The 24,769-nt window shown below is 34.2% G+C and overlaps 1 protein-coding gene and 4 pseudogenes across 1 annotated transcript; 1 reads left to right on the plus strand and 4 right to left on the minus strand.

The window, feature by feature from the left end:
- Nucleotides 1–1,648: 1,648 nt before the first annotated feature.
- On the minus strand, nucleotides 1,649–7,354 carry LOC143595275 (leucine-rich repeat receptor-like serine/threonine/tyrosine-protein kinase SOBIR1 pseudogene; annotated as a pseudogene).
- Nucleotides 7,355–10,428: 3,074 nt separating this feature from the next.
- On the minus strand, nucleotides 10,429–11,372 carry LOC143595276 (leucine-rich repeat receptor-like serine/threonine/tyrosine-protein kinase SOBIR1; annotated as a pseudogene).
- Nucleotides 11,373–13,985: 2,613 nt separating this feature from the next.
- LOC143595277 (protein-L-isoaspartate O-methyltransferase 1 pseudogene) lies at nucleotides 13,986–15,078 on the plus strand (annotated as a pseudogene).
- Nucleotides 15,054–18,774, minus strand: LOC143595263 (28 kDa ribonucleoprotein, chloroplastic-like). Its single transcript, XM_077074324.1, has 4 exons — nucleotides 18,331–18,774; nucleotides 16,346–16,447; nucleotides 15,466–15,756; nucleotides 15,054–15,362 (listed from the first exon to the last, which is right to left on the minus strand). The coding sequence occupies exons 1-4, from the start codon at nucleotides 18,748–18,750 to the stop codon at nucleotides 15,297–15,299; spliced, it is 879 nt and encodes a 292-aa protein (XP_076930439.1). The 5' UTR covers nucleotides 18,751–18,774; the 3' UTR covers nucleotides 15,054–15,296.
- A 543-nt stretch (nucleotides 18,775–19,317) lies between these two features.
- LOC143595278 (cytochrome P450 736A117 pseudogene) lies at nucleotides 19,318–22,290 on the minus strand (annotated as a pseudogene).
- Nucleotides 22,291–24,769: the final 2,479 nt, after the last annotated feature.

The raw sequence follows: 24,769 nt of genomic DNA on the forward strand, positions 1-24,769 counted from the left end.
TTCTAGCCATTGACCTAAATTTTTTTAACAATTCTCGGGATAGCCCTAATTAAGTTAGTTCAAGCAAGAAGGTGTTGAAGCTTTGTTCTTCATATCCAAAGAAGCTAATCCTTGAGGGGAGGTTTCCTCCATAATTACCAAGCTTGTTAATGTAGAAATATCAAGAATTTGAGGTCCAGAAACAAACATAAGGGTGTATGGAGTGGGGATATTGACCAAATCGGTCCCGGTCGAGAGGTTTGAGAACATTGTCCCGTCCTCTTTGATACCGAATAAAAACCATGCCGAATTGGGGTGTGTATGCCGTTGCCATCCTGTTCTTTCTTCCTTCTTTTTTTCTTTTTAGGTTTACTTATTTGAAAAATAGATTTGAATGGTTACAAGAGTTTGAGGATGGATTGGAATAGTTGTAGGATGAAATGACGTGAAGTTGACATAGAAAAAATAGTATGTGAAAAAATTATAAAAAGTGACTTAGATTGCATTATAAAAAGTTATTTAGAATGTGTGTAATGTTTGGGATCACCTACTCACACTATTCTAAATACATCAATAACAAAAAAACATTCACAAACTCTTACATCAGCGTCAAATCAGATTTAAATTTTTTCTTAAAAATCTTCACGTTCTTATACAACAAACCTACATAAACTGTCATGTCATCACCGATCTTTACAATTAAGTTATATTTAATTAAATTACTTTTATAACAACTTTAGTGGAGGGCCCATTTATTATATGTTTTTTTAGTTATTGTTTTCAATAAGAGTGTTGATGGAGGACCCATTTAACTATTTAAGAGGTTTGTTGCAGGGTTGCATGAACAAACTTCACATATAACAATTGCCCTCTACAATGGTTACATATACTAATTATTTTGTCCATATTTTGTCATGTGTATTCAAACATTGGGACATGAAGCCAATGCAGGTGCTCTAAACAATTACATGCAAGGAACCATCTTTCAAAAAATCATTATAATGTGAGTGCATTTCACTTTTTCAAAACCAAGAAAACATACTAAATTACATTTCATATTTTTAAAATGGGTCCAACATGAGAATACCTCATTGTTACTTGATAAATACATAGGTAAAATTTATGTAAGAAATATGAGAAGCAAAAATAATACACATCTCTAATTGTTTCAAAGACACGTCTCTCTGTCACAATTGTCTAGTGGAAAAGCATTTGTTAAATTGTGGGATACATACACACATGTAGAAGTACTTGAAAAGGGAGGGAAATTAGAAGTATACGTGGGTTTCTTAATTATATTTTCCCTGACCGGCCCGAAATTTTCGATATCAAGAGGGTTCTGAACTATATAAAAGTCTTATGGCCCTGAGCATATGGTTGGTGCTCAAGACTTATTTCCGATCCAAATATCCCTTTTGTACACAAATGTATAAAACAATTATCATCCAAATTGATTGCAAATGCCGTATTAATAATGGATAATAGATCGATAAAGAGTAAAATGGAATTCCCTGATGAATTATTAAAGAACAAAGTATTAATAAGATATAAAACATGTTACGCATTCCCACAATCCCACACACACATAATTTGGATAGCAGAAATAAGAGGTACGATAATAAAAAATCATGTGACACAAAACTAGACATCCGTAGGTACTAGTGTTTTATCATTCATTCATTCTCTCGCATCTTTGCTCTAAATTCACAAACTTGCATATTAGTGATGGATCTGAGTCAACATTATTCTAGTTTCTCTACTACTAGGCCTCGCTTTAGGATTATCATGTGTACAAAAACAAGCAATCTTAAGAACAAGAAGCATTTGTTCTTCGTACCCGTTTCCCATCAATTTTGGATCAATCACTTGTTTTGGATCCTTACAAATCCACATATTTTTCATCCATTCAACCAAGCCCATCTCATAAGTATTCCGGAAAAACTCATCACATGGAAACTTCCCCATCACTAAAACCGCCAACAACACCCCAAAACTATACACATCACACTTTTCATTTATTTCCTTCGTTTCAAAATACTCAGGTGCAACATTGTTGGAACAGTTTAATTAATTAGAGAAGTAATCGAATGATTGAGGATACTTTTATTGAATAATCCAAAAGCCTTAAATAGGCAAACATACAACGTAAATAAAAGACTTAATCAACAATAAACAAACTATCCTATCAAACAGGAAATAAACGTTTAACCTCTAACGGTATTAAACTTGATAACCATTAGTTTGAATTAATTCCAACATCCTCCCTTAATTCAAACTTTCTAACTCCCAATCTTGCTCGTAAGTAAATAAACTGTTCAGTACCAAGTGCTTTGGTTAACATATCAGCAGCTTGTTCTTGTGTATCACATGGCTTGAGCTCCACTTGTTTTGTGTCAATTAAACTTTTAATATAATGATATTTGATATCAATGTGCTTACTTCTCCTGTGCATGGCTGCATTTTTAGACAAAAATATTGCTGACAGGTTGTCACAATAAATGTTAGTTGCCCCTTGCTGTGTGTAGCTCAATTCATCCAACAACTTCCTTAGCCATATAGCCTGACATGCTGCACCATAAGCAGCTACAAATTCTGCCTCTGTTGATGATAATGCTACAACCGACTGTTTTTTAGAACTCCATGAAACTGCACCAGCTCCAATGGAGAACACATATGCCAAAATACTCTTTCTATCATCAATAGAACTTGCCCAATCACTATCTGTGTAACCATCTAGACATACTTTCATACCTCGTTCATACCATAATCCATAATCAAGAGTGCCAGCAACATACCTTAACACTCTTCTAGCAGCCCCAAAGTGACAAGCAGCAGGCTTATGCATAAAACGTGAAATCATACCAACTGAGAAGGCCAGATCAGGCCGTGTATGCGTTAAATACAATAGCCCACCAACTAAACTTCTGAACATTCTTTCATCTACTTGATTACTTGTGTCACCAGCTTGCAACTTTTCACCAGAATTCATAGGGGTGATTGCGACATTGCAATTTCCCATTCCAAACTTCTTTAGCATATCCCTAGCATACTTCTGCTGTGACACGAACACACCATCTTTTCTTTGTATAACTTCCAAACCAATAAAGTAAGTTAACTTTCCGAGATCAGTCATCTCAAATTCCCCGATCATCTTTTCTTTAAATTCACACAATAATTCTTTTGAAGAACTAGTGTAAATTATATCATCAACGTATAAACATACAATAATTAAATTGGTTGCACTAACCTTTTTAATGTAAATTGTAGGCTCACTTTTGATTCGAATGTAACCATGTTGTTGAAGATAAGTGTCAATACGCTCATACCACGCCCTTGGTGCTTGCTTCAACCCATACAAAGCCTTGTGTAATCTATAAACCTTGTGTTCTTGACCCTCAACTTCAAACCCCGGAGGCCGAGTAACATGAACTTCTTCCTGGAGAGACCCGTTCAAAAAAGCAGATTTCACATCAAACTGGAAGATATCCCATCCTTGTTGAGCAGCCAGGGATATTATAACCCTAATGGTCTCAAATCGAGCAACCGGTGAGAATGTCTCGTCATAATCAATACCAAATTCTTGTGCATACCCCTTCACAACCAAACGTGCCTTATACTTTTGAACATCACCATTGGCTGCAAGCTTGAGTTTGTACACCCACTTTAGTCCAATGGCTCGTTTGCCATCAGGTAACTCGGTCAATGACCAAGTGTTGTGGTTCTTTAAAGCAAGCAATTCAGCCTCCATTGCTTCTACCCATTCTTTATGAACAACCGCGTCATCAAAGAAATAGGGTTCCATGGAAGAGAGGGCCAATTGACAAGCCTCAAGGTCTTCCATGGGACTCGTGCATTCATATACATCTGTCAAGGATCGTACCTTGGGAGTCTTGCTTTCAGGAGTTTCACTTGAGCTAGTTCTAACCCTTTCACGACCTGGTATAGGTGACATATCTTCTCTATTTGGACTTTCTTCATTGGTTATTCTTCATTTGGACCATTATTAACATTAGTATTCAGCCCACTGCCACTTGTACTTCCTGCCTTGCTTACAAACTCAGTAGGTAATTCATATTTACCTTCACCAACCGAATTCCATTTTGCCTCTTCATCGAAAGTAACATCCCTGCTGATTACCACGCTCTTTGTTGCAGGGTCATAGAGTCTATAAGCTTTAGAATTTGGTGCATAGCCAATAAACACACACTTTCTAGTTTTCGAATCAAATTTCTTTCGGTGTTGCTTAGGTTTTAACCCATAAGCGACACACCCAAAAACTTTAAGATGATAAACAGAAGGTTTTTGCTTGTACCATACCTCATAAGGAGTTCGTTCATCAACAGCTCTTGTTGGAGATATGTTTCGTATATAAACAGCCATGGCCATGGCTTCACCCCAGAAAACTTTGCTCAAATTCTTTTCTTCCAGCATACTTGTGGCCATTTCAACAATTGTTCGGTTCTTTCTTTCAGAAACTCCATTTTGTTGTGGAGTATAAGGGGCTGTCAAGTCTCTTCTTATCCCTTCTTTTTCACAAAAATTCATAAACTCATGTGAAATGAATTCTCCACCGATATCACTTCTCAAGGCTTTAATCTTGAAGCCTGTTTCAGTCTCAACCTTGGCTTTAAACAACTTGAACTTTTTAAACATGTCAGATTTTTCAACCAAAAAATAAACCCATGTCATACGACTAAGATCATATGTGAATAATAAAAAGTAATTGTTTCCTCCTAATGATTGTGAAGGCATTGGTCCACAAACATCAGCATGAACAAGATCTTAGATTTCTCTAGTTCTTGATCCATGTTTAGGAAACGTTTCTCTTGCCTTTTTTTCCTTGAACAAACCCTTCACATACATTCCATTGTTCAACCTTTGGCAGCCCATACACATACTCTTTCTTACTGAGGCTTTGCAAGCTTCTTTCATTCAAGTGGCCATACCTTAGGTGCCATATGAAGGTCTCTTCACTAACAGCCAAGAGCCCAACACCATTAGAAGGTGACACATTAAGGGGAACTGTGTTATTGCTTGACATAGGAACCTTGCACACAACCTTTTGAGTTTGCTTGTTGGTTATTGTACACACACCTTCATCAAATAATATCTTATGACCAGCTGTCATAAGCTGCCCCACACTCAAGAGATTATAACCAAGCTCAGGTGCATATTGAACATTACTTAATACCTTTTTGTTTCCTGGTGTAACCTCGAGTGTAATCATGCCTTTGCCTTCTACTTGAATCTTCCTGCCATTACCCATACGAACATTTACTTTAGTTGAAAGATCAATGTCTTTAAACAAAGTGTGTTGCCCCGTCATGTGGTTTGAGCAACCACTGTCAAGGAACCAGACATGTTGTGTTGCCCTACTAATGTTATCACTATTAGCAGCCATAACAACATCAGTATCTTCTATATCATCATCTTCAGCAAGAACCATGTGTAGTTGACCCTCTTCGTCTTCATCATCGTCTCCTTCTAGGGCTGCACCTGCTTGAGGCTCACTCCAACAGTCCCTACTCATGTGCCCCACTTTACCACAATTGTAACATTCAACAATGTTAACTTTACCTCGTCCAGATCCTCTACCACGACCTCGTCCATGACTTCTAAAAGATGCACGACCTCTCCCCCGTACAAAGAGACCAGTCTTATCTTCTGATTTTTCCTAGAGCGCATGTTCTTCAACAGGAGTCTGGACACCTCGATTAACCCTAGTTTCATGAGCTTGCAATGACCCCATTAATTGATCATATGAAAGCCTGCTTAAGTCTTTGGACTCTTCAATTGCAGCAACAACGTGATCCCATCGGGCAGGTAAACTTCGAAGAACTTTCTCAACAACCGTTTGATCGGTTACATCTTCTCCGTAAGAGCGTTTCTGATTGACTATCTTCATGACTTTTGACAAAAAATCTACCACCGGCTCTCCTTCTTTCATCTGGATTGTTTCAAATTCACGTCTTAACCCTTGTAATTTCACCATCTGGACTTTCGAATCACCCTGATATTCGTTTTGCAGGAGTGTCCAAGCTTGCTTGGACGTGGAGGCTCCTGCAATTCGAGAGAAGATCTCGTCATGCACAGCGGATTGAATCAGTGATAGGGCTTTTGCATCCTTTTTTCTATTCTCTCGTAACCTTCCCCGATCCGCATCTGCGTCATTGTACCCAGTTCCCACAAAATCCCAGAGATCTTGTGATATTAAAATAGTTTTCATACGAATTTTCCAAAATTCGTAGCCGTCTCCCTTGAAGATCGGCAATGGAGTGGAAGGTAGACCACCGGTGTTGGCTGCCATTAGGAATAGCACGAATAGTAGATTCTTGATAATAGTAGCTCTTTGAGAAGCTTCACAAGAACATGATCAAGGATATAAGAACCAACCAGGCTCTGATGCCACAGTGTTGGAACAGTTTAATTAATTAGAGAAGTAATCGAATGATTGAGGATACTTTTATTGAATAATCCAAAAGCCTTAAATAGGCAAACATACAACGTAAATAAAAGACTTAATCAACAATAAACAAACTATCCTATCAAACAGGAAATAAACGTTTATTAAAACTAAAGACTCGGACTTCTTCTTGACTTGCAAATTTATTCTTCAACAACCTCTAACGGTATTAAACTTGATAACCATTAGTTTGAATTAATTCCAACAAACATATCCTAGTGTTCCAACAACATCATAAGTCTCAACATGCGTGTCATAATACGGGATACTTAATGCAGCCCCAAAATCGGCTATATGGGCTTCCATGTCATCATCAAGAAGAACATTGGCGGGTTTTAAATCTCTATGAACTATACAAGGAATATGGTACATGTGAAGATACTCGAGCCCCGTGGCTACCCCTAGTGCGATCCTGTGTCTAGCCAGCCAATCTAATTCTCGACTACCATCTTTAACTTGTTGTAATATATCCTGTAAACTGCCATTATTCATGAATTTAAAAACCAAGTAATGACAAGATGGCCGGGGAACATAAGCTAGTAAGGGAACTAAATTACAGTGTCTGATCCTGCCGACGGTCATAATTTCTGTTCTCATTTGATGAATTTTAGGATCGTAAAATGATGCACATGAATCAGTGAGCTTTGCAACATTTTTTGGAGTGTCTGTTACCTTCTTAATTGCAATTGTTTTGACTTTGCTTTCATGTAATTCGGCTTTGTATACTACTCCACAAGCACCTTTTCCGATGATTTGAAGTGATGCTACTCCGTCATCTTTCATCAAGAACGCCAAGTCTGTAGCTTTTATTGTGTTACTAAAGATGGTTATACCGAAACCTTTCTTTTTGCGTTGAATAATATTCAGAATTGGATTAAAGAGAAAGAACAAGAAGCGAGAGACTTTGGCCATGGCCTGTGATGATTGAGATGGAAAGATTAATCCTTCACTAACAATATTATTATTTGTCGGACTTGTGGAAAAACAAACTGACGATGGGACTTTAGGAAAGAAATTACGAAGAATTAACATAATAAAAATTGACTAATCTTCTCTTTAAACAGTGTTGTTAAGATGGGCACACGGAAAGGAGAAAGATAACATGGGAATGGTAGAAAATTTTGATGGTACAATGTGGGTATTGGTGCTTAAAAAAGTATCTTGTGGGTCATGGTTGTTCCAAAGTCTCTTTTAGCAATGTCATTAGGGTCATTGTCTAGATCAACCGTATAATAAAAAAGGATAAAATAAATTTTTTGGTTGATTTCTTTTTCTTTCTTTCTTTTTTTTATAATAAATCGTCATCATATTCGTATTTCCAAATCTTTAATTTGAACTTAAATAAACCAATACGTTTAAAAAACTAATGGGTTGATCGATTAGAGTTTTGGCATGATCATCAATTTGTTTTTACAAATTTATGTTTATATTTCCATACGCCTTTTATAAAACCCAAAAGGTAATTATCTTTTGTTCAGTTTAAGCTTATAACCAACCATGCACAACCCTTCAACTGCACGATAGTAGACATCCATGTCCAGTAAAACTTTGTGCCTGGTTTGAACATTTCAAAAAAGCTAATGGGCCTAAGTGTAATTAAGAGTTAAATTTGAAGGACTAAAATGATAATATCCAGAAGTTGGGTTAGATTGCCTGTATTAGGGCTACACAAATATGTCGGCATTTAAAGCTTAGACGAACCATATAATCCTACCTACATTTTTGTGACGATTCGTCTAAAGGTTAAGTAAGCATAGCCATTCTTGATAGCATGTTGTTAATGTGGCACGACCTTATTCTGGCTTATCCTTTCGATTTATGCTATACATGGACTCTTATGCATGTCCCATTTCATCCATAGCATTCTAAAAACATCTGTCAACCATTTCTCACTCAAAATCTAGAGAAAACTTTGTATTTTCTAATATTGTAAACTTGTTTCGATGTGCATATCATTTACCAATGAGGTATCTTCATGTTGGACTCGATTTAAAGATATGAAAGTTTTTCAAAGTTTTTTTTAAATCAAATGTGTTCACTTTGTAATGATTCTTTGAAAGATGGTTCCTTACCGACAACCATTAATATAACACCAATACGAGTCGTATGGAGTTGTTCAACGCCACAAGACAATATCTAATCTATACGAGTTGTATATGGCTATACGACTAGTATAGAAATTAGGTAGTGTCAGGATATAACCATGCTATGCCCGAACAGAATGAGCCTTTCTAAATAAGTTTACCAACACTACACCAACACTTTTAGCTGCGACGCCCAATATTAGCAGCGACTTACTCCGATCCAAGTCAACTTTGATATGAACTCGCTCTGGATGTTGATCTAGTGATGGATCCAACGGCTAGGGTTTTATCACACAATATGCACAATAGTGACAAAGACCATGATCATTCAATTTGATTGAAAAACGCCATGTAACAGATTAATATAGGTAACTTTGTAAAATAGTAATCAAGTTTCAAAAGTATTTTAATTAGGTCATCCAAGTTTAAAAAGTGTTCAAATTAAGTCACTCAACTTTCATATTTTATTAAACTATAGGTTTTAACATGTTTTTTATCATGTTATATTTTTGTTTCAATGAGGAAATCTTTTTATCTGTCTTTTGGTGTTGATGTAGAGTGCTAACGTGAATTTTATTTTCTATTTTTAGATTTTTAATATAGTTAACATTTAAAAAAAATATATAACCACATATAATGTAAATCCCGACCCCAACATGTTCTCCTCCACTACTTTCTAGATGGAAAAAAATCCAATGATGCTGGATTTGAAGATCTAGCTATCCGATTTGAAGAAAAATTGATTTGGTGACCTAATTGTAACAATTTTAAAACTTGGTTATTATTCTTTAAGATATTTCCAAAAGAATAAATCTACATCTACATCTACATCTACATCTACATCTACATATTATAATATACATATACATACAGTATTCTAATAAAGTAAAATAACTTGTGACACATGTCACTTGTAGATTCATTCTTAGTTAAAATTTCTCACTCTAACTATTTTTCTATTTTTAATGAAAACTTATTTATGTCAAAGTATTCAAAACATATCAATCTATCATTATTCAAATAATTAATTACTTAAATGATAGAGATTTAAAATATACATGTATTTATGTAAGTATAATAAAAATATTTACATATTCAATGAAATCATATCTACCTTTATGTTTATTACATCAATTTATAAACATTTTTCAGTGTAGGAGAAGAATGTGATAAAAATTAATGGACGATATTTATAGGTCTAAAAAGATAAAAACAAGAAGAAATTATGAATGAATAGCAATTTTACTCTCATGTATTCCTTCAACCTCCATGGAATTCTCATCCATCTCTTTCAAATTATCAATAATACAAAAACGTGTTTTTAGTTATACTACTTTTATATATGATGTTTTTCTTTTTATGTCAATTACAATGAATCATCTTATCATTTTTTTTTTAGAATTTACTATTCTATTTAAAAAAACATATATACAACTTCTAAAATCACTAGGTACATTTTTTTCGTAACAATGAAGAAATCACGTGAGAATGTGTCGCGTGTTCGTATGAATATTTCATTAGAAAATATAATTTAAACTTATTAAAATATTTGATTTGATAAAATATAGATAAAATATAGGTTTTTGAATTTAATTGTTTAATTTTTATAGCTTAATTGCATTTCTTGAACTTCTCATGCATCACACGAGTTCTAAATCTAGTTAATAATAATAATAAAGAGTAAAACAGAAGCTTATGCATTTACTTTAAAAACAAAAGATTCATATGATATAAAACATGTAACGGATTCAGGTACAAACATTTGGAATATTGAACATAAAAAAATGCACCAAGAATAAAATCATTCATATTTGACATAAAAACTGAGTTTGGAATGCTATTAACAACTAGAGCTACTATATTTTTCCATGCCTCCTTATTTTAGATTCACAAGCTTGCATATCACTGGTGGATTTGAGCCAACATCAACCTAACATTGGTACCATTGGGCCTCGCTTTCGGATCATCTCTTGTACAAAAGCAAGCAATCTTAAGAACAAGAAGCATTTGTTCCTCATACCCGTTTCCCATCAAACTCGGGTCAATCAATTGTTTTGGATCCTCACCGCTCAACACATCTCTCATCCATACCACCAAGCCCATTTGATATGTATTTCGAAAAAACTCATCTGATGGAAGCTTCCCCATCACCAAAGTGGCCAACAACACCCCAAAGCTATAAATATCACATTTGTCTGTAACTTGTAAAGTTTGGTGATACTCAGGTGCGATGTATCCTAGAGTTCCAGAAACATTGGAACTTGTCATGTGTGTGTTAGCATCCGGGATTGATTTTGCAAGCCCAAAATCCGTTATAAGGGCTTCCATGTCATCATCAAGAAGAATATTGGCGGGCTTTAAATCTCTATGAACTATACGAGGAGTATGGCTCATGTGAAGATATTCAAGCCCGGCTGCCACTCCTAGTGCGATCTTGTGTCGGGCCAACCAATCTAATTCTCTGGTTCCATCCTTAACTTGTTGTAAAATATCCTGTAAACTTCCATTGTTCATGAACTCATAAACCAGGTAATGACAGTTTGGTCGGGAAACATGGGCTAGTAAAGGAAGTAAGTTTGGGTGTCTGATTTTACCAACCATTTTAATTTCCGACTTGATTTGCCTCATCTTTCTTTTGAGAAGCTTTGTTTCTTCGTTAGTGAGCTCTTCGGTCTCTTTTGGAGTCACTAGTACCTTCTTTATTGCAATTGTTTTGATCTCGCTTTCTTGTAATTCTGTTTTGTATACCACCCCACACCCACCTCTTCCAATGATTTGAAGTGATGCTACTCCGTCGTCTTTCTTCAAGACGCCAGGTCTTTGGCTTTTATCAGGTTGCTAAACATTGTTGGACCAAAAGCCTTCTTTTTTGTATAGTATAAATACAGAATATGGATGCAAGTTGAAATTATAAGTATAGTAGAGGTTACTACTATAATGCACAATAGGATCATGGCGACTTTGTCTTTATGATGTAGCTCACTAGTCGGAGATGGCGCTGGAGCTTGGGAATTACTGGAGTTAACACCTTTGTAATTTGTAGTTGAATTAGACTCGACGAGGATATATCGTTTTTGAACATAATGAAAAGTGAGTAAATTTTCTTCTTAAACAATGATTTTTAAGACTGAGCATCAAGGATGAAGTGGGAATGGAAGAAAAATAAAAGTATATCTTGTGCGGCTTGTTTGTCTGAAGTTTCTCACATGGACTTTGGGAATTTATCCGTTAGGTTGGATGTCTACGATTGTCTGTTGCTAAATTTATTAGTTTTCTTTGTTTGGCAGGATCTCATAAGATGACACACTTTTTATCATCCAACTTTTATTTTATTAAATCATCCATTACATTTATATTTTCTAAATTTAAAAGGTAATTTAAAAATTATATACTAAGAGTCCCTCATGTTATGGGTAGCTTATTTAAGTTTTTATTTTTAATTGTATTACTATTTTGTATTTTGTATTTTGTAAGATTTGTTTTATTCTTTAACATTGTTTTGTTTTGATTTAATATGTATATATTAGTTTATTACGTTCATTATATTTTTTAGCGTTTGAGCTATTTCATTTGAGATTTGTAAGTTTTTTTAGATTTTTAACGAACGGACATGAAAAAACACGAACATGTTGATTTTTTTAAATGAACAATCATATACATAAATATTTGTCTTATGAAAAAGGGCGGTTGATGTAGGTGACGATGGTGGTTGATGCATAAGAGGGGAGGTTGACAATGGTGGGTGGTAATCGGAAGTTAACCGATGATGGAGATGCTTGACTAGGTTTAGTGAAACCCGTGACCCGCAAAAAATATTGTTTGATGATTAATGTGTTATTTAGATGTTATAACTCGTTTAAGGGGGTATTCGGGTTTGGTGAGACCCATGGCCCACGAAATTATGAAATAATTTCACAAATAAATGAGATATTATAATCTAAGGACTATTCGGGTTTGGTGACACTCCTACCCGTAAATTCGGGCCAATCACATGAGAAGACTCAAATCACAAATCAAATAATCTGTTCACTTAATAGTGAGTGGAGAGCGACCAGAGAGCGACACATAGAATTTTTTGTCAGGTATTTATTTTTAGATAGATGGATAAATTAACTAGTAGAGGTATGATAAGATATATTAATTCCTTATCATATATTTGGTACGCAACACTAATAAGCGTAGATTTCAATTTTAAAACCACGCGATGGCAAATTCACAACTAGCATGATAAATTGGGGTATCATCTTATCTTGTTATATTACTAAAACAATACAAGATATTCACATAACATTTAACTAGCATGTTTATTTAGACTTTCAAATCATTTGGTTTCCATCTATAAAATTGTCACATAATTCATTAATTAATGTTTTCTAATTGCTACATAATTTACTAATTAATGTTTTCTATAATCATAACCTCACAAATTAATGTTTTCTATAACATAACCAACTATTTCCTATTAAATAGGGCTGAGCATGGTTCGGTTCGATTAATAGGCAGATCCCAAAACGAAACCGAAGTAATCAGTTATTTGAATATACAAACCGTTCGGCTTTCTGGTTATTTTTGGTTTTTTTTTTCAATTACGTGTAGACATTGCAAAAAAAAATTAAAAATGAAAATGCATATTTTAAGCTTGTATAAGAACGTATTAGAGTACCACATATATACAGAATTCAAAAAACAAAAAATACGCACGTGTTACGTGAAACTATACGAATACAAAGTTTCTAAAAATAGTTTAGAATTCAACAAAGTTTTTAATTAAAAAATAATATAAGTTGAGTCTCAATATTTATTTATCATCTTCTTTATCTTCAAAGTTTATTCCATTACTCGTCATCTTGATAATCTTTTTCACCATCAATCGGTTTGGTTCAGTTTTTTAAAGATGGATAACCAAATCGAAACCGAAAATTCGGTTTTTCAAGAAAACAAAAGAATAACTGTCGGTTAATGCTTCGGTTCGGGTTTTTCCGGTGCGGTTTTTTCGGTTAATTCGCTTTCGGTCGGTTAATTTCTGTTTTCTACTCACCCCTACTTTTAAATGATTTAAAAACCGATTTTGACCACAATTAATTATTTATAACTAATTTTATGTTACCTTTTTCAATATGGCTAGTATTTTAGCAATTCAGTTATTTGTATATTTATACAATTTCTCATTTCACCATTTATACATATTTTCTTTTAGAAAACAAGGTAAAAAATTCTTATAATATCTACATATATATGATGTTTGAAATATTGCTATTCGTGTGTAACACGGGCCAGTGCCTAGTTTACTAGCTTGGTGCCTGCGCGATGCGGCGAGGTACACGCTCAAAACACGACATCGAACGCATAAGTGGTGACCTCACTATAGTACGCACATAGCCTGACTATAATATGCATGTAGTGCGGTGTCAGACGTGTACGTACCCATTCGTCAATGAACGGGTAACTCGGTCTGAAACATGACCCAAGCCCACCAAACCCGTTGCGGCAATACTGTTTTACTTTTAGCTCAATACTGTTTTATGTTTGCATACAACAGCAGTTCTGGGCAGGAAGTAGCATATATAAGAATAAAGACATGGTGGAGCTCAATACAAAGGTTCCGTGTGTTACTTTTTAGCTCAATACTGTTTTATGTTTGCATACAACAGCAGTTCTGGGCAGGAAGTAGCATATATAAGAAGAATAAAGACATGGTGGAGCATTTGCAGCATTATGGAATCATTCAGTCAAAGAAAGTAGCTGAAGTTATGGAGACTGTTTGATAGGGCGGTTGTTTGTACCTGACGGATCCCAAGCCTACGAAGACAGTCCCCTGCAAATAGGTTTTAATGCCACCATTTCTGCACCTCATATGCATGCTACTTGCCTTCAGTTGTTGAACTATTTACAGCCTGGGATGCATGCTTTAGATGTTGGTTCAGGTATTTTCTACTTTTTTTTTGTCAATTTGATCGATTAGTATTATATGTCGAAAGTGGTTAGGTTCTTCTCACTGATCAATATTGCCTTATTGAACCTTTGTAGGAACCGGGCACTTGACCGCATGTTTTGCACTTATGGTCGGCCCTCAGGGTCGGGCAATCGGTGTCAAACATATACCTGAGCTGGTTGCAACATCACATAAGAATGTTGAAAAAAGTGCAGCTGCTCCATTACTCAAAGACGGACATGTCGCCTTGCATGTTGGTGGGGAGTCATGACATGATGACACTTATTTGAATGAATTTTATAACAATTTATTTCAAGTAATGATTTGTGACATTTATATGTATGACGACAGATGGCAGAGAAGGGTGGCCCACGTTTGCACCATATGATGCTATTCATATTGGGGCAGTACCGCTTGTTGATCAGTTAAAACCAGGGGGGTTGGTGATTCCAGTCGGAAACAAATTTCAGGAATTGAAAATTGTTGATAAGAATGAGGACGGTTCTGTGAAAGTATGCATACTGAGACTTTTGCACTTAAAGTGCATACTGAGCTGCGGGGCTACTGTTAGCATAATCAGGTCCGTTGATGATAACGTTTCAGTAGGCGCTCATTTATAATTTATTATGTCGGTTTCAATACACTTGTTATCACGATTATACTCGCAAGTCACAACTTGCAAGTTCACTTTACCGGGTAACATCCGCAAAAGTGGTGACTGATATTAAATTTTGACAACTACACTCTATATGTCCTAAACAAAACTATTAGCCGACGTAAACCTTATAAAAAGAAATAAATACCGCACCCCGGAGGGGACTAATCAAGTTCCCCTCGGTCAAAAACCACCACGTCTTGGTCTCTCTTCCGCTACATTCACTCTGATAGCTCTCCCACTCAGATTCTGCAACCAACAAACACATACGCAGTATATAAACATGAGCTTTATTCGTGGGTGGGGGGTGAAATGGTAAATTCTTAAGAGGTTTAGAAAGTAACTACAATACCTGTCCGTCAAGATTTTCAATAGCATCATTCATTTCACTTTCAGACGACATTGACACGAACCCAAAACCACGTGATCGGCCACTTTCTCTATCGTAAACAATTCGTGCATTGACCACCTTCCCGTGCTCTCTGAAAATCTGCTCTAGGCGCTCACCATCCACGTCCCATGGTAGGTTCCCGACATACATTGTGTATGATGGTCCAGAATTCTGAGGTGAGCGCTCTGCACGCTCGGGTCTTGATCCTTTTGCAGCAGCCTTGTTCACAGTCAAGCTCCTGCCTCCTAATTCCTGTTTCAAACAAAACAAAATCAATTTGACTTTCAAAAATTCACAATCCTTGCTTATTTTATGGTCAAACATGATCACAACATATTGATAACATTGGTTTTCATCATTGTTGTAAAAACTACTAAAAACTTAAAACCAGAACGGACTGGGATCCAGACCCATAACTAGTTGGGTTGGCACGGATTGAACTGACACTTGGACCTGTCGGTTTTTTACGAAGGGTGGGTGAATTCGTTCATTGATTGGGACCGCTTTTGAGTACCCTTTTCTTTTCTTTTACAAAAATATTCTTTTGGATTATAAGATTTGAACTTGATGCCTCTCATTACTAAATTATTGGTCTCATTTCAGTTAAGAACCAGTGTTTCATTTATTATCTTAAATAGAAAACATAACATTATACTATTTAAACTTTATGTAATAAATAAAGTTTTAAAGTTGACCACTAAACCAAAAGTGTGATTGCTCAATATTTATTCAATAATTAAATCAATAATGTGGTTGTTCGACAATCAGTCCGGTTTTTAAAACATTTGTATTGTATTAAAGCTAGAAACTTTAAAAAGACAAAAGCAATGAAGAAACTTACATAACCATTAAACATATCAATAGCCTTCTCTGCTTCTTCAACACTACTCATAGTCACAAACCCAAAGCCTCTACTTTGATCAGTCTCCCTGTTATAAATAACCTAAACCACCAACAAACCTTTCATTTCAATCAAAAACCCATAACCCAAAAACCATAAATTTGTATAAATGTAACAGTAGATAAAAGGCATAACACAATAATTGTTTAAGTACAAAAATACCTATATTCATGAAATTGATCCATGAAATCACATCACAAAATCTCAACATCGTAATATATATCCAATTAATCATCTGTTTACCAAAAAAAACAGATTTGGATCATTAATCGATCATTTTTTTACTTTTCTTCACGAAAACCGTTTTTGAGCATATTATGGATTTCTTGAGTGTATTTATGTAAAACTTATGGATTTGAGCGTATTGGATATTTACACTAAGCGTTTTTTAGTTTTTGGCTTGAGCGTTTTGTAAAATGGCTTGGAGCGTGGTTAGCTTAGATATTGTACGTTAAACAATTATTGTACAATAACTTTACCCTAACGTACAAATAAAATTAACGTGCTAACTGAGCGAATCAAGTAGTGTAATTATAAATACAAGTAGTTTAATTATGTAATTACATTGTATACTACACCATAATTACACTACACTGCATATTTAATTACACTACTTAATTCACACAGTTAGCACGTTAATTTATAGGGAAAATTCCCAAAATGATCTAAATAAGGAGAGAGAGAAAAAAAAATAATCCTAACTATATCAAGATTCCCAAAACAATCCTTAAAATATGTACTGAGAAGACGCATTGGGAAAATAAACGACCATATTTTTTAACCAGTCAAAATGTGACACGTGTAAAGGTACTGACACACCAGACGAGATTTTTAAAAATCTCGTCTGGTCCGACCAAATTTTATACTTAACTCACTTTTTAAAAAACCGTCTCTCCAGACGGTTTTTTTATGTTTCTCGCCTGGTCTGTTCATATTAATTATTTCTTGAAAAAAGAGTTTTCTGAATCTCGTCTTTCAAGACGCATTTAGATTGAATTTCGTCTTCCAAGTTCATATTCCCAAGTTTCTTATCTGGTGGTTATAAAAGTTTAAATATCGTCTGGACCGATAGGATTATTGGTATTCCATCTTGACCGACTAAATCTTTGAATATTCCGTCTAATCCGACTATATTTTTAATTAGGATTCAGATGGACCCCACTTTCTTAAATTAAATTATTATTAAAAATTAATATAATCTTTATCTTCTTTCTTCCACCTTCTTCCATTTTCATCTTCAATCAAGTATATTATCCATCATTGAAAGTATTTTTAGTTAGGTTGCCATTTGCCAAATTATTCAGTAGGCCGATATTATAATTCAGTAGGCCGATCTAATTGAAAAACCCATTTAATTTCCTCCTCCACATGTATGCAGTCATGTAAAATCTTAAATTTGAAATCCGTTTCTAACTAGAAATATACTTGATTGAAGATGATAATGGAAGAAGGTGGAAGAAAGAAGATGAAGATTATATTAGATTTAAATAATAATTTAATTTAAAACTTACCAAATAAGAAACATAATAACATGAACTTGGAAGACGAAATTAGGTCAAAATGCGTCTTGGAAGACGAAATTCATAAAGCTCTTTTCTTAAGAAAAATATAATTTGAACGTATCAGACGAGAAACAAAAAAAAACCATCTGAGACGGTTTTTTAAAAGGTTAATTAACTTAAAAATATGTTCGGATTTAAAAATCTCGTCTGGTGTGTCAGTACCTTTACACATGTCACATTTTAACTGGTTAAAAAATATGATCGTTTATTTTTTCAATGCGTCTTCTCAGTACATATTTTAAGGGTTTTTTTTTGGGAATTTTGATATAGTTGGAATTATTTTTTTTTTCTCTCTCTCCTGAGTTGGATCATTTTGAGAATTTTCCTTAATTTATATCTGATCCAAACCTTAACAGTAATTACCTCAGAAACCTCAACAACACCAGCTTGTTCAAAAAGATGAGCCAGTTTCTCACTATCAACATCATAACTCAAGTTCCCCACATAAACCTTAGCACCTTCCGCTGGCTCTAAATACTCCTCCTCCTCTTCACCTCCGGTTCCGGCGTCTCCGACTGCATCAGCTTCCCAATCCGATAAACCTTCGAATTCTTGTTCTTCTTCAAGAACTAGTTCCTTTTGGGCAGAAACAAATGTTATAATATTGGGTTTTGTGTGTAGAGAAACAGAAGTAGAGAGGTGGAGTTTGATGGGCTTGAGAGGTGTGGAGATGAGGTGTTTTCCGGCGAGGGTAGGTGTGCATGGTGAGATTAGACAGCAGCTGAGTGACATAGATACGAGGTTGGATATGGGTTTTGCAAGACAAGACCTTGTACTTTCCATCAAGGGTTTAGCTTAGTTTAGATAAGGATACTAGGATAGAGATAGAATGACACTAACATGGGAAGAGATATTAATGGGCCGTGCATCCTTCACAATGGGCTTTCTTATGAAGGCCTTGTATACGTTATGAATCGGGTTGTAAATTCGGTCTTAAGTCGATAAATGTGCCCAAGGGTTGTCAAGGTGTCACCCATGGTACTTTTGGGAGATGTTAACCGTTACGCGTGTGTGTGATGAGGGGAGGGGGGTTGACAAACGGAGACCGCTAGTAGATTGGTGGCGTCAAAGGAAAAGAGAGATGTAGGCTAATCAAATGAAGCCACTCGGCTATGGGTGACGTCCCCTTAGACAACAAAAAAAAAAGTCACGCTTGATGATTATGATTAATATAAAATAATCTTGGTAAAAACAGTATATAATATATGAAATCAAGGTTTTCATGTATTATAAACATATAAAAAATTTAGATAGGATATTGTTACATTATTTGTATATCAGTTTATATGGACCTTAGAATTTGATAATACAAACTCATAAATAGCGTCAATTAATGATCACTTGAAATTTTTAAGTACATGTTGTTAGTCCTGTAACTGGTTTCGCAATAACCAAAAGAGGAACTTTTCTACGAGTGATAAGATCTTGTTGCTCACTCATATCTAAATCATCTTCCTTCACTCCATTTGGCAACTCCCAACAAATTTGTGCAAAAGATTAGCCAACATATACTCATTTGTAGTCATTGCAAATGAAATTCCTGGGCATCCTCTCCTCCCGGAGCCAAATGGAACCAATTCAAAATCATGACCTCTAAAATCAATAGTACACTCCAAAAACCTTTCGGGTCGAAACTCATTTGGATCATCCCAAACTTTAGGGTCTCTTCCAATGGCCCATGCGTTAGTGATAATCGTGGTTCCTTTTGCAACATCATAGCCCATGACTTCTACATCTTGTCTCGCTACTCGAGGAACTAGAGTTGGAATTGGTGGATGAAGACGAAGCGTTTCCTTCAAAACAGCTTTCAAGTACTTCATGTTATGTATATCCTCTTGGTTTATTTGTTGTTTTCCCTTTAAAATCGTCCTCACTTCATCTTGTACTTTCTTAAAAACCCTAGGATGTTTTAAAAGTTCTGTGAATGCCCATTCTAATACCGTTGTTGTTGTGTCTGTTCCAGCAGTATAAGCATCCTACACAAAATAGTAAGGAATTAATTGAGTCATTAACCTATAAAGAATGACCTATAAATCCATATTAATCATGTTTAGGAATAACTATGACGAAAAATAAACCTGAGATCATCCCTAAATATGTATTAAGAGAAAAATATAACCTAACTACTAAAATTAATAAACAAGTTCTTAGGTGATGTTAGAGATTAATATTTAATATAGTAAATAAAAATTATATAAATAATAGGTATGTCTAAGCTTTTGAACCCACTCATACTTTATTTATAAAGCTTACTCTCAATTCACATACTCATAGTTCAATATAGGCCCGAGTAACTGATCACCTTGTTTAGCCGGTACGTAGGTTCGTAATTAGAACTTTAGATGGATGATAGATCACATAGTACGTATATGTATATACTAGATTTTATTCCTTCATATTGTGGGGATTGTTTTACATTATTCGTTTATAATATATATCTATATAGTTTTTTGGATTTTAATTTTATTTATTATAAGGAAATTTATAATATACTTAAAGTTTAATGATTAAAGTGTTTCAAAAATAAATGAAATGTTATAACTTATAACACAGATTAAAAGTTATTTGGGTTTGGTGATATTCATGACTCGTTTATCTTTTTTTACTATAAAATTGTTTTTTAATTATAATATATCTTTTTTTTTAAATGAATATTATTTTTTATTATATACCTATATTTTCATATCAATTACTTGATGAGATTATTTTTTAATTTAATGAGATGTTATGACCCGTTAAAAAGTTATCCGGGTTTGGCTCCGTATACAAATAATGCAATATGGTGGTTTGAGAGAATGTAAGGAGTAATCGGAAAGTTTTTAAAGGTTTGATTTACATATATTATAAATTTAAGATAAGATTAAGATTTAAGATTAAGATCAAATCCTCCGTGCTGATATTTTTAGTATATAATATTCGATCCTAATCAGATTTATCAGTAATTTATACATTTAAAAATTCAACCCCATGTGTTGAGATCTGATTTCTATCTCTCATTGATTGACTTAATTTTCAATTTTGATTTTTATGATTATTCAAAATGGTAATTGGTAAGTACTGGTTAGGGTTATAAACAACCCAAGTTGAGCCCAGAGTCAGTTTAAGTTAGTCACGGTGGGTTCAGGTTTGGGTTTGACTCGTTTACCTTCACGACCTGAAATGTTAAACCCAAGACTCACTGGTCAAAATCTCGAGCCACATCGATTATTTATATATTTTTTTAAATTTGTATTTTTTACGTAGTAATATATATAACCAATAATGTAATTTGGTTTGAATAGATATGTTTTAAAATTTAGGCTTTATTTTAAACGCCTTAAACCAGGTGAGCCAACGAGCCAACTAACGAACGAGTTTACCTTGGCTTGTGCTCGACAATGTAACTAAAGACAGAATTTGAGTTACCAGCACGAGTGCTCTAATGGCCACCCCGTCGAGAACCACCCCTCTCGTGTCATCCTTTTGGATCTTAAGCAATACATCAACGAAGGCTTCTCCGCCGTAATCACCACCATCAACCGCCAATATCCGCTCCTCCACCACACTATCCACAAACGCATGGATCTGGTTAGCAATCCTCTCAACTCTAGCATCAAACCCTCTCAACCTATCCACCCATTCAAGCTCAGGAACCAAATCCTCCAACTTAAGACCACTCAACACCTCAAAAAACTCCCCCAACATCTTCCTAAACCTCTTCTTATCCTCCCCTTCGCCGTACTTCTTTCCGAACGTCACCCGACACACCACCGCATTCGTAAACGTCAAAAACATATCACTCAAGTCCACCAATGTCCCATGCAACGTACAACATTTGTTAATCTCTTCAACAATAATAGCAATCTCTTCTTCCCTAACCTTACTATGCGCTTCGATTTTTTTATTGCTTAATAAATGGAGAACCATAATACTCTTCACTTGCCGCCAGTACTCGCCATAAGGCGCCACCGACACGTCTTTAAAGTCACAAAGAAGCCGCCTGAAGAGTACTGTATTGGGTCGGTCCGAAAATATGAGGTCTTGGGATTTCATTATCTCGCGTGCTGCATCGGCTGATGAGACCACCAGAGTTGGGACTGAGCCCATATGGATTAGCATTAGCGGACCGCCGTGTTTTTGGGATAATGAGTGGAGTGAGCGGTGAATGAGTGGGCCGGGTGGAGGTTGCCGATCACCGGCAGTTTTGGTGGTGAAGGTGGTAGCTTCTTGTGGTTTTTGTTGGTGGTGGTTTGTGGATTAATGTAGAGTGATTTGATGAGAAATATGAGTAGGAGTAACATGGCGAGAGCATACACCAAAGGAATCATGGTTTACTTCTTGGGATCTTCTATTGTTTGGTCTATTTATCAAGTTTTAGGTTATACACTCAGGGTCAAGTTATTCTATTAAAAGAAAATTGAGAAGCGTGAGAAACACAGCATTTACAGTCATAGAAAAAACCTTTAAAAAAAGTTAAAAATTATAAATAAAAAAATTATAACTCAAAATATAATAAAAAATGGAAAAAGAAAAAACACAAAAATGTTTTCACCGTCATTCTCGTTCTCACAAAAAAAACACAATGGTAAGTAAAAAAAGTCGTCCTGTCTTTTTGTTTATTTTCGTCATTGATTGTGTCTTTTTTTTATATTGTGTCTTTTTTTTATATTGTGTTATATTACTCAACTTTGTGCTACATTTTGTTCGGCATTGTGTTATATTTTGTAATCTATTGTGTTTTTTTAGTTATAATTGTGTTTTTTTGTTCATTTTCGTCATTGTGTATTTGATCTCACCATCGTGTTTTTTCGTTAATTTTTTTTTGTATTTATTGTATTTTTTTAACGGGATTTATGGCGGAAAGATTTTAGTTTTTTTTATTTTTTTCGTTTTAAATTTATAATTTGAGTTATGATTTTTTTATTGTTTTTTTAATTTATTTTTAAATAGTTAAAAATCTTTCTCACACTTCTCATTTTAAATTTTAACTTTACCCTATGCACTTATGCCAAACAAGAAATATATATATTTTTAACAATATGCATGCCAATTAAAAATTGGAGTAAGCGTGTATATACCCCAAAACGACTCAATTTTTTATAAAGGAACTTTGGAAACGTGGAGACAACTAATGCATATCATGTTTACGAATTTTTGATTTTATAGTATTATAAGAATTTAAGTTCCTGATCACCTTAAATAACGGTCACAAAAAGGTTTATTTAAGCGCATGTGATACATATGGCCACTTATAGGATACGAGGATGTACCCAGTAAATTATAAAAACCAATTGCTTCTGTTTCCTACCGAAGTCGACTTACCTTAGATATTTGTTGTTTTCGGTTTGATTCATATTTATACTTGTATGGAAAACCCGACCCGTTTTGTTTTCCGAATCCTTTAATATTAATAAAATAGTGTATTTTAAGTTATAATCATGTCTCATACTTTTCGTTTACTTTTAAGGTTCTTTACGGTATTTTAAAACGCTTTTTTAATGCTTAAAACGACTTAAAACAAACTTCATATACCAAACTCGCCAAAACTCAAAACATTTGACCAACCCACCACCCCTAGGCACGCCACGCGGTGCAGCCAGGGAGAGGCAGGCTGGTCGCGTGGAACAGCTACACATTTGCAGCAAACCAACTCATGACTTATAAGACATCATAACTTATTTGAATCAAATACAAAAACATACAAAGACTAACAAAGATAAATAAAAAGTTAAAATATTTTATAACTTATACCATTAGTACAATAATTAGCAAACAAAGTAAATTAGTATCCAAATCAATAAAACAATTTTACAATGTCGATTCAACAAAACTTTTATCTTAATGTTGTTTCAAAAGATGAACTCTATATAAGATAATTATTACACATCAATAACTGTAATGTTTATTACTCTTAGATAATACCCGTTTTTATTTCCACATCAATTTTAAACATTTATTACACATCAATCTTAAAAGATTAACAATATATAAGACATTTCTTTTTATAAGTATATTATAAAATTATGTTACAAAACAAATTGTTATGACAATCAAAAACCTAAATTTAGTCTTTCATACTATAATTAATTGATCTTTAAAATAAAGTTTTAATAAATATTCAATAACATGTTAATTTTCATTCAAGTGTGTTTGACATATAGTTGATTCATAATATATATCATTCAGGAATTAGCCAAAGCTTTCTCATCCATTTTTTATAACTCTTTTGTGAATAAATTATGTTAAATAATTATTGAATGCATATAATAATAATAATAATAATAATAATAATAATAATAATAATAATTTAATATTTTTTTGATAGACTGTGCTCTTTATCTTTTATGTTTCTTTCAATGTGTATTCATTTGACCCGTTTCCTTTGTAGCTATACTTTTTTTACTCATTTAGACAATTGCATCTACTTAGGAGATTAAATTTTTCGTCATATTCCGCACATGCTAATTTAGTAGTGATGAAAATAGAAATTTACTTCTATTAAACTTTAAGCATAGAAATATTTAGAAAACGCTTTTTCCTTATAGGAATATCTACTATTATAATAAACAAATATGTTGGTTAAACCACAAACTCCTTAGTTGGCCTAATAGTTTGCCAAGTGGCACTCTCATGTTTAACCTATAATTTTTAATTAAATTTATTAATTTAAAACTAAAATTTAATTAAGATTTAAAACATTTCTTATCTAGCCTTATCATTATCCCATCCATTCCTTATTTAGCCTTATTGTGGATTACAACAAAGGGGTTGTTTGGTTTATTCAGATCTGAATGAGCCTCTGTCCCATTCAGCAGCAATAATA

Source organism: Bidens hawaiensis, unplaced genomic scaffold, assembly GCF_021521415.1.
Source record: "Bidens hawaiensis isolate Kalapana, Puna unplaced genomic scaffold, B.hawaiensis_p1.1 tig00044853_1, whole genome shotgun sequence".
Lineage (NCBI taxonomy): Eukaryota > Viridiplantae > Streptophyta > Magnoliopsida > Asterales > Asteraceae > Bidens > Bidens hawaiensis.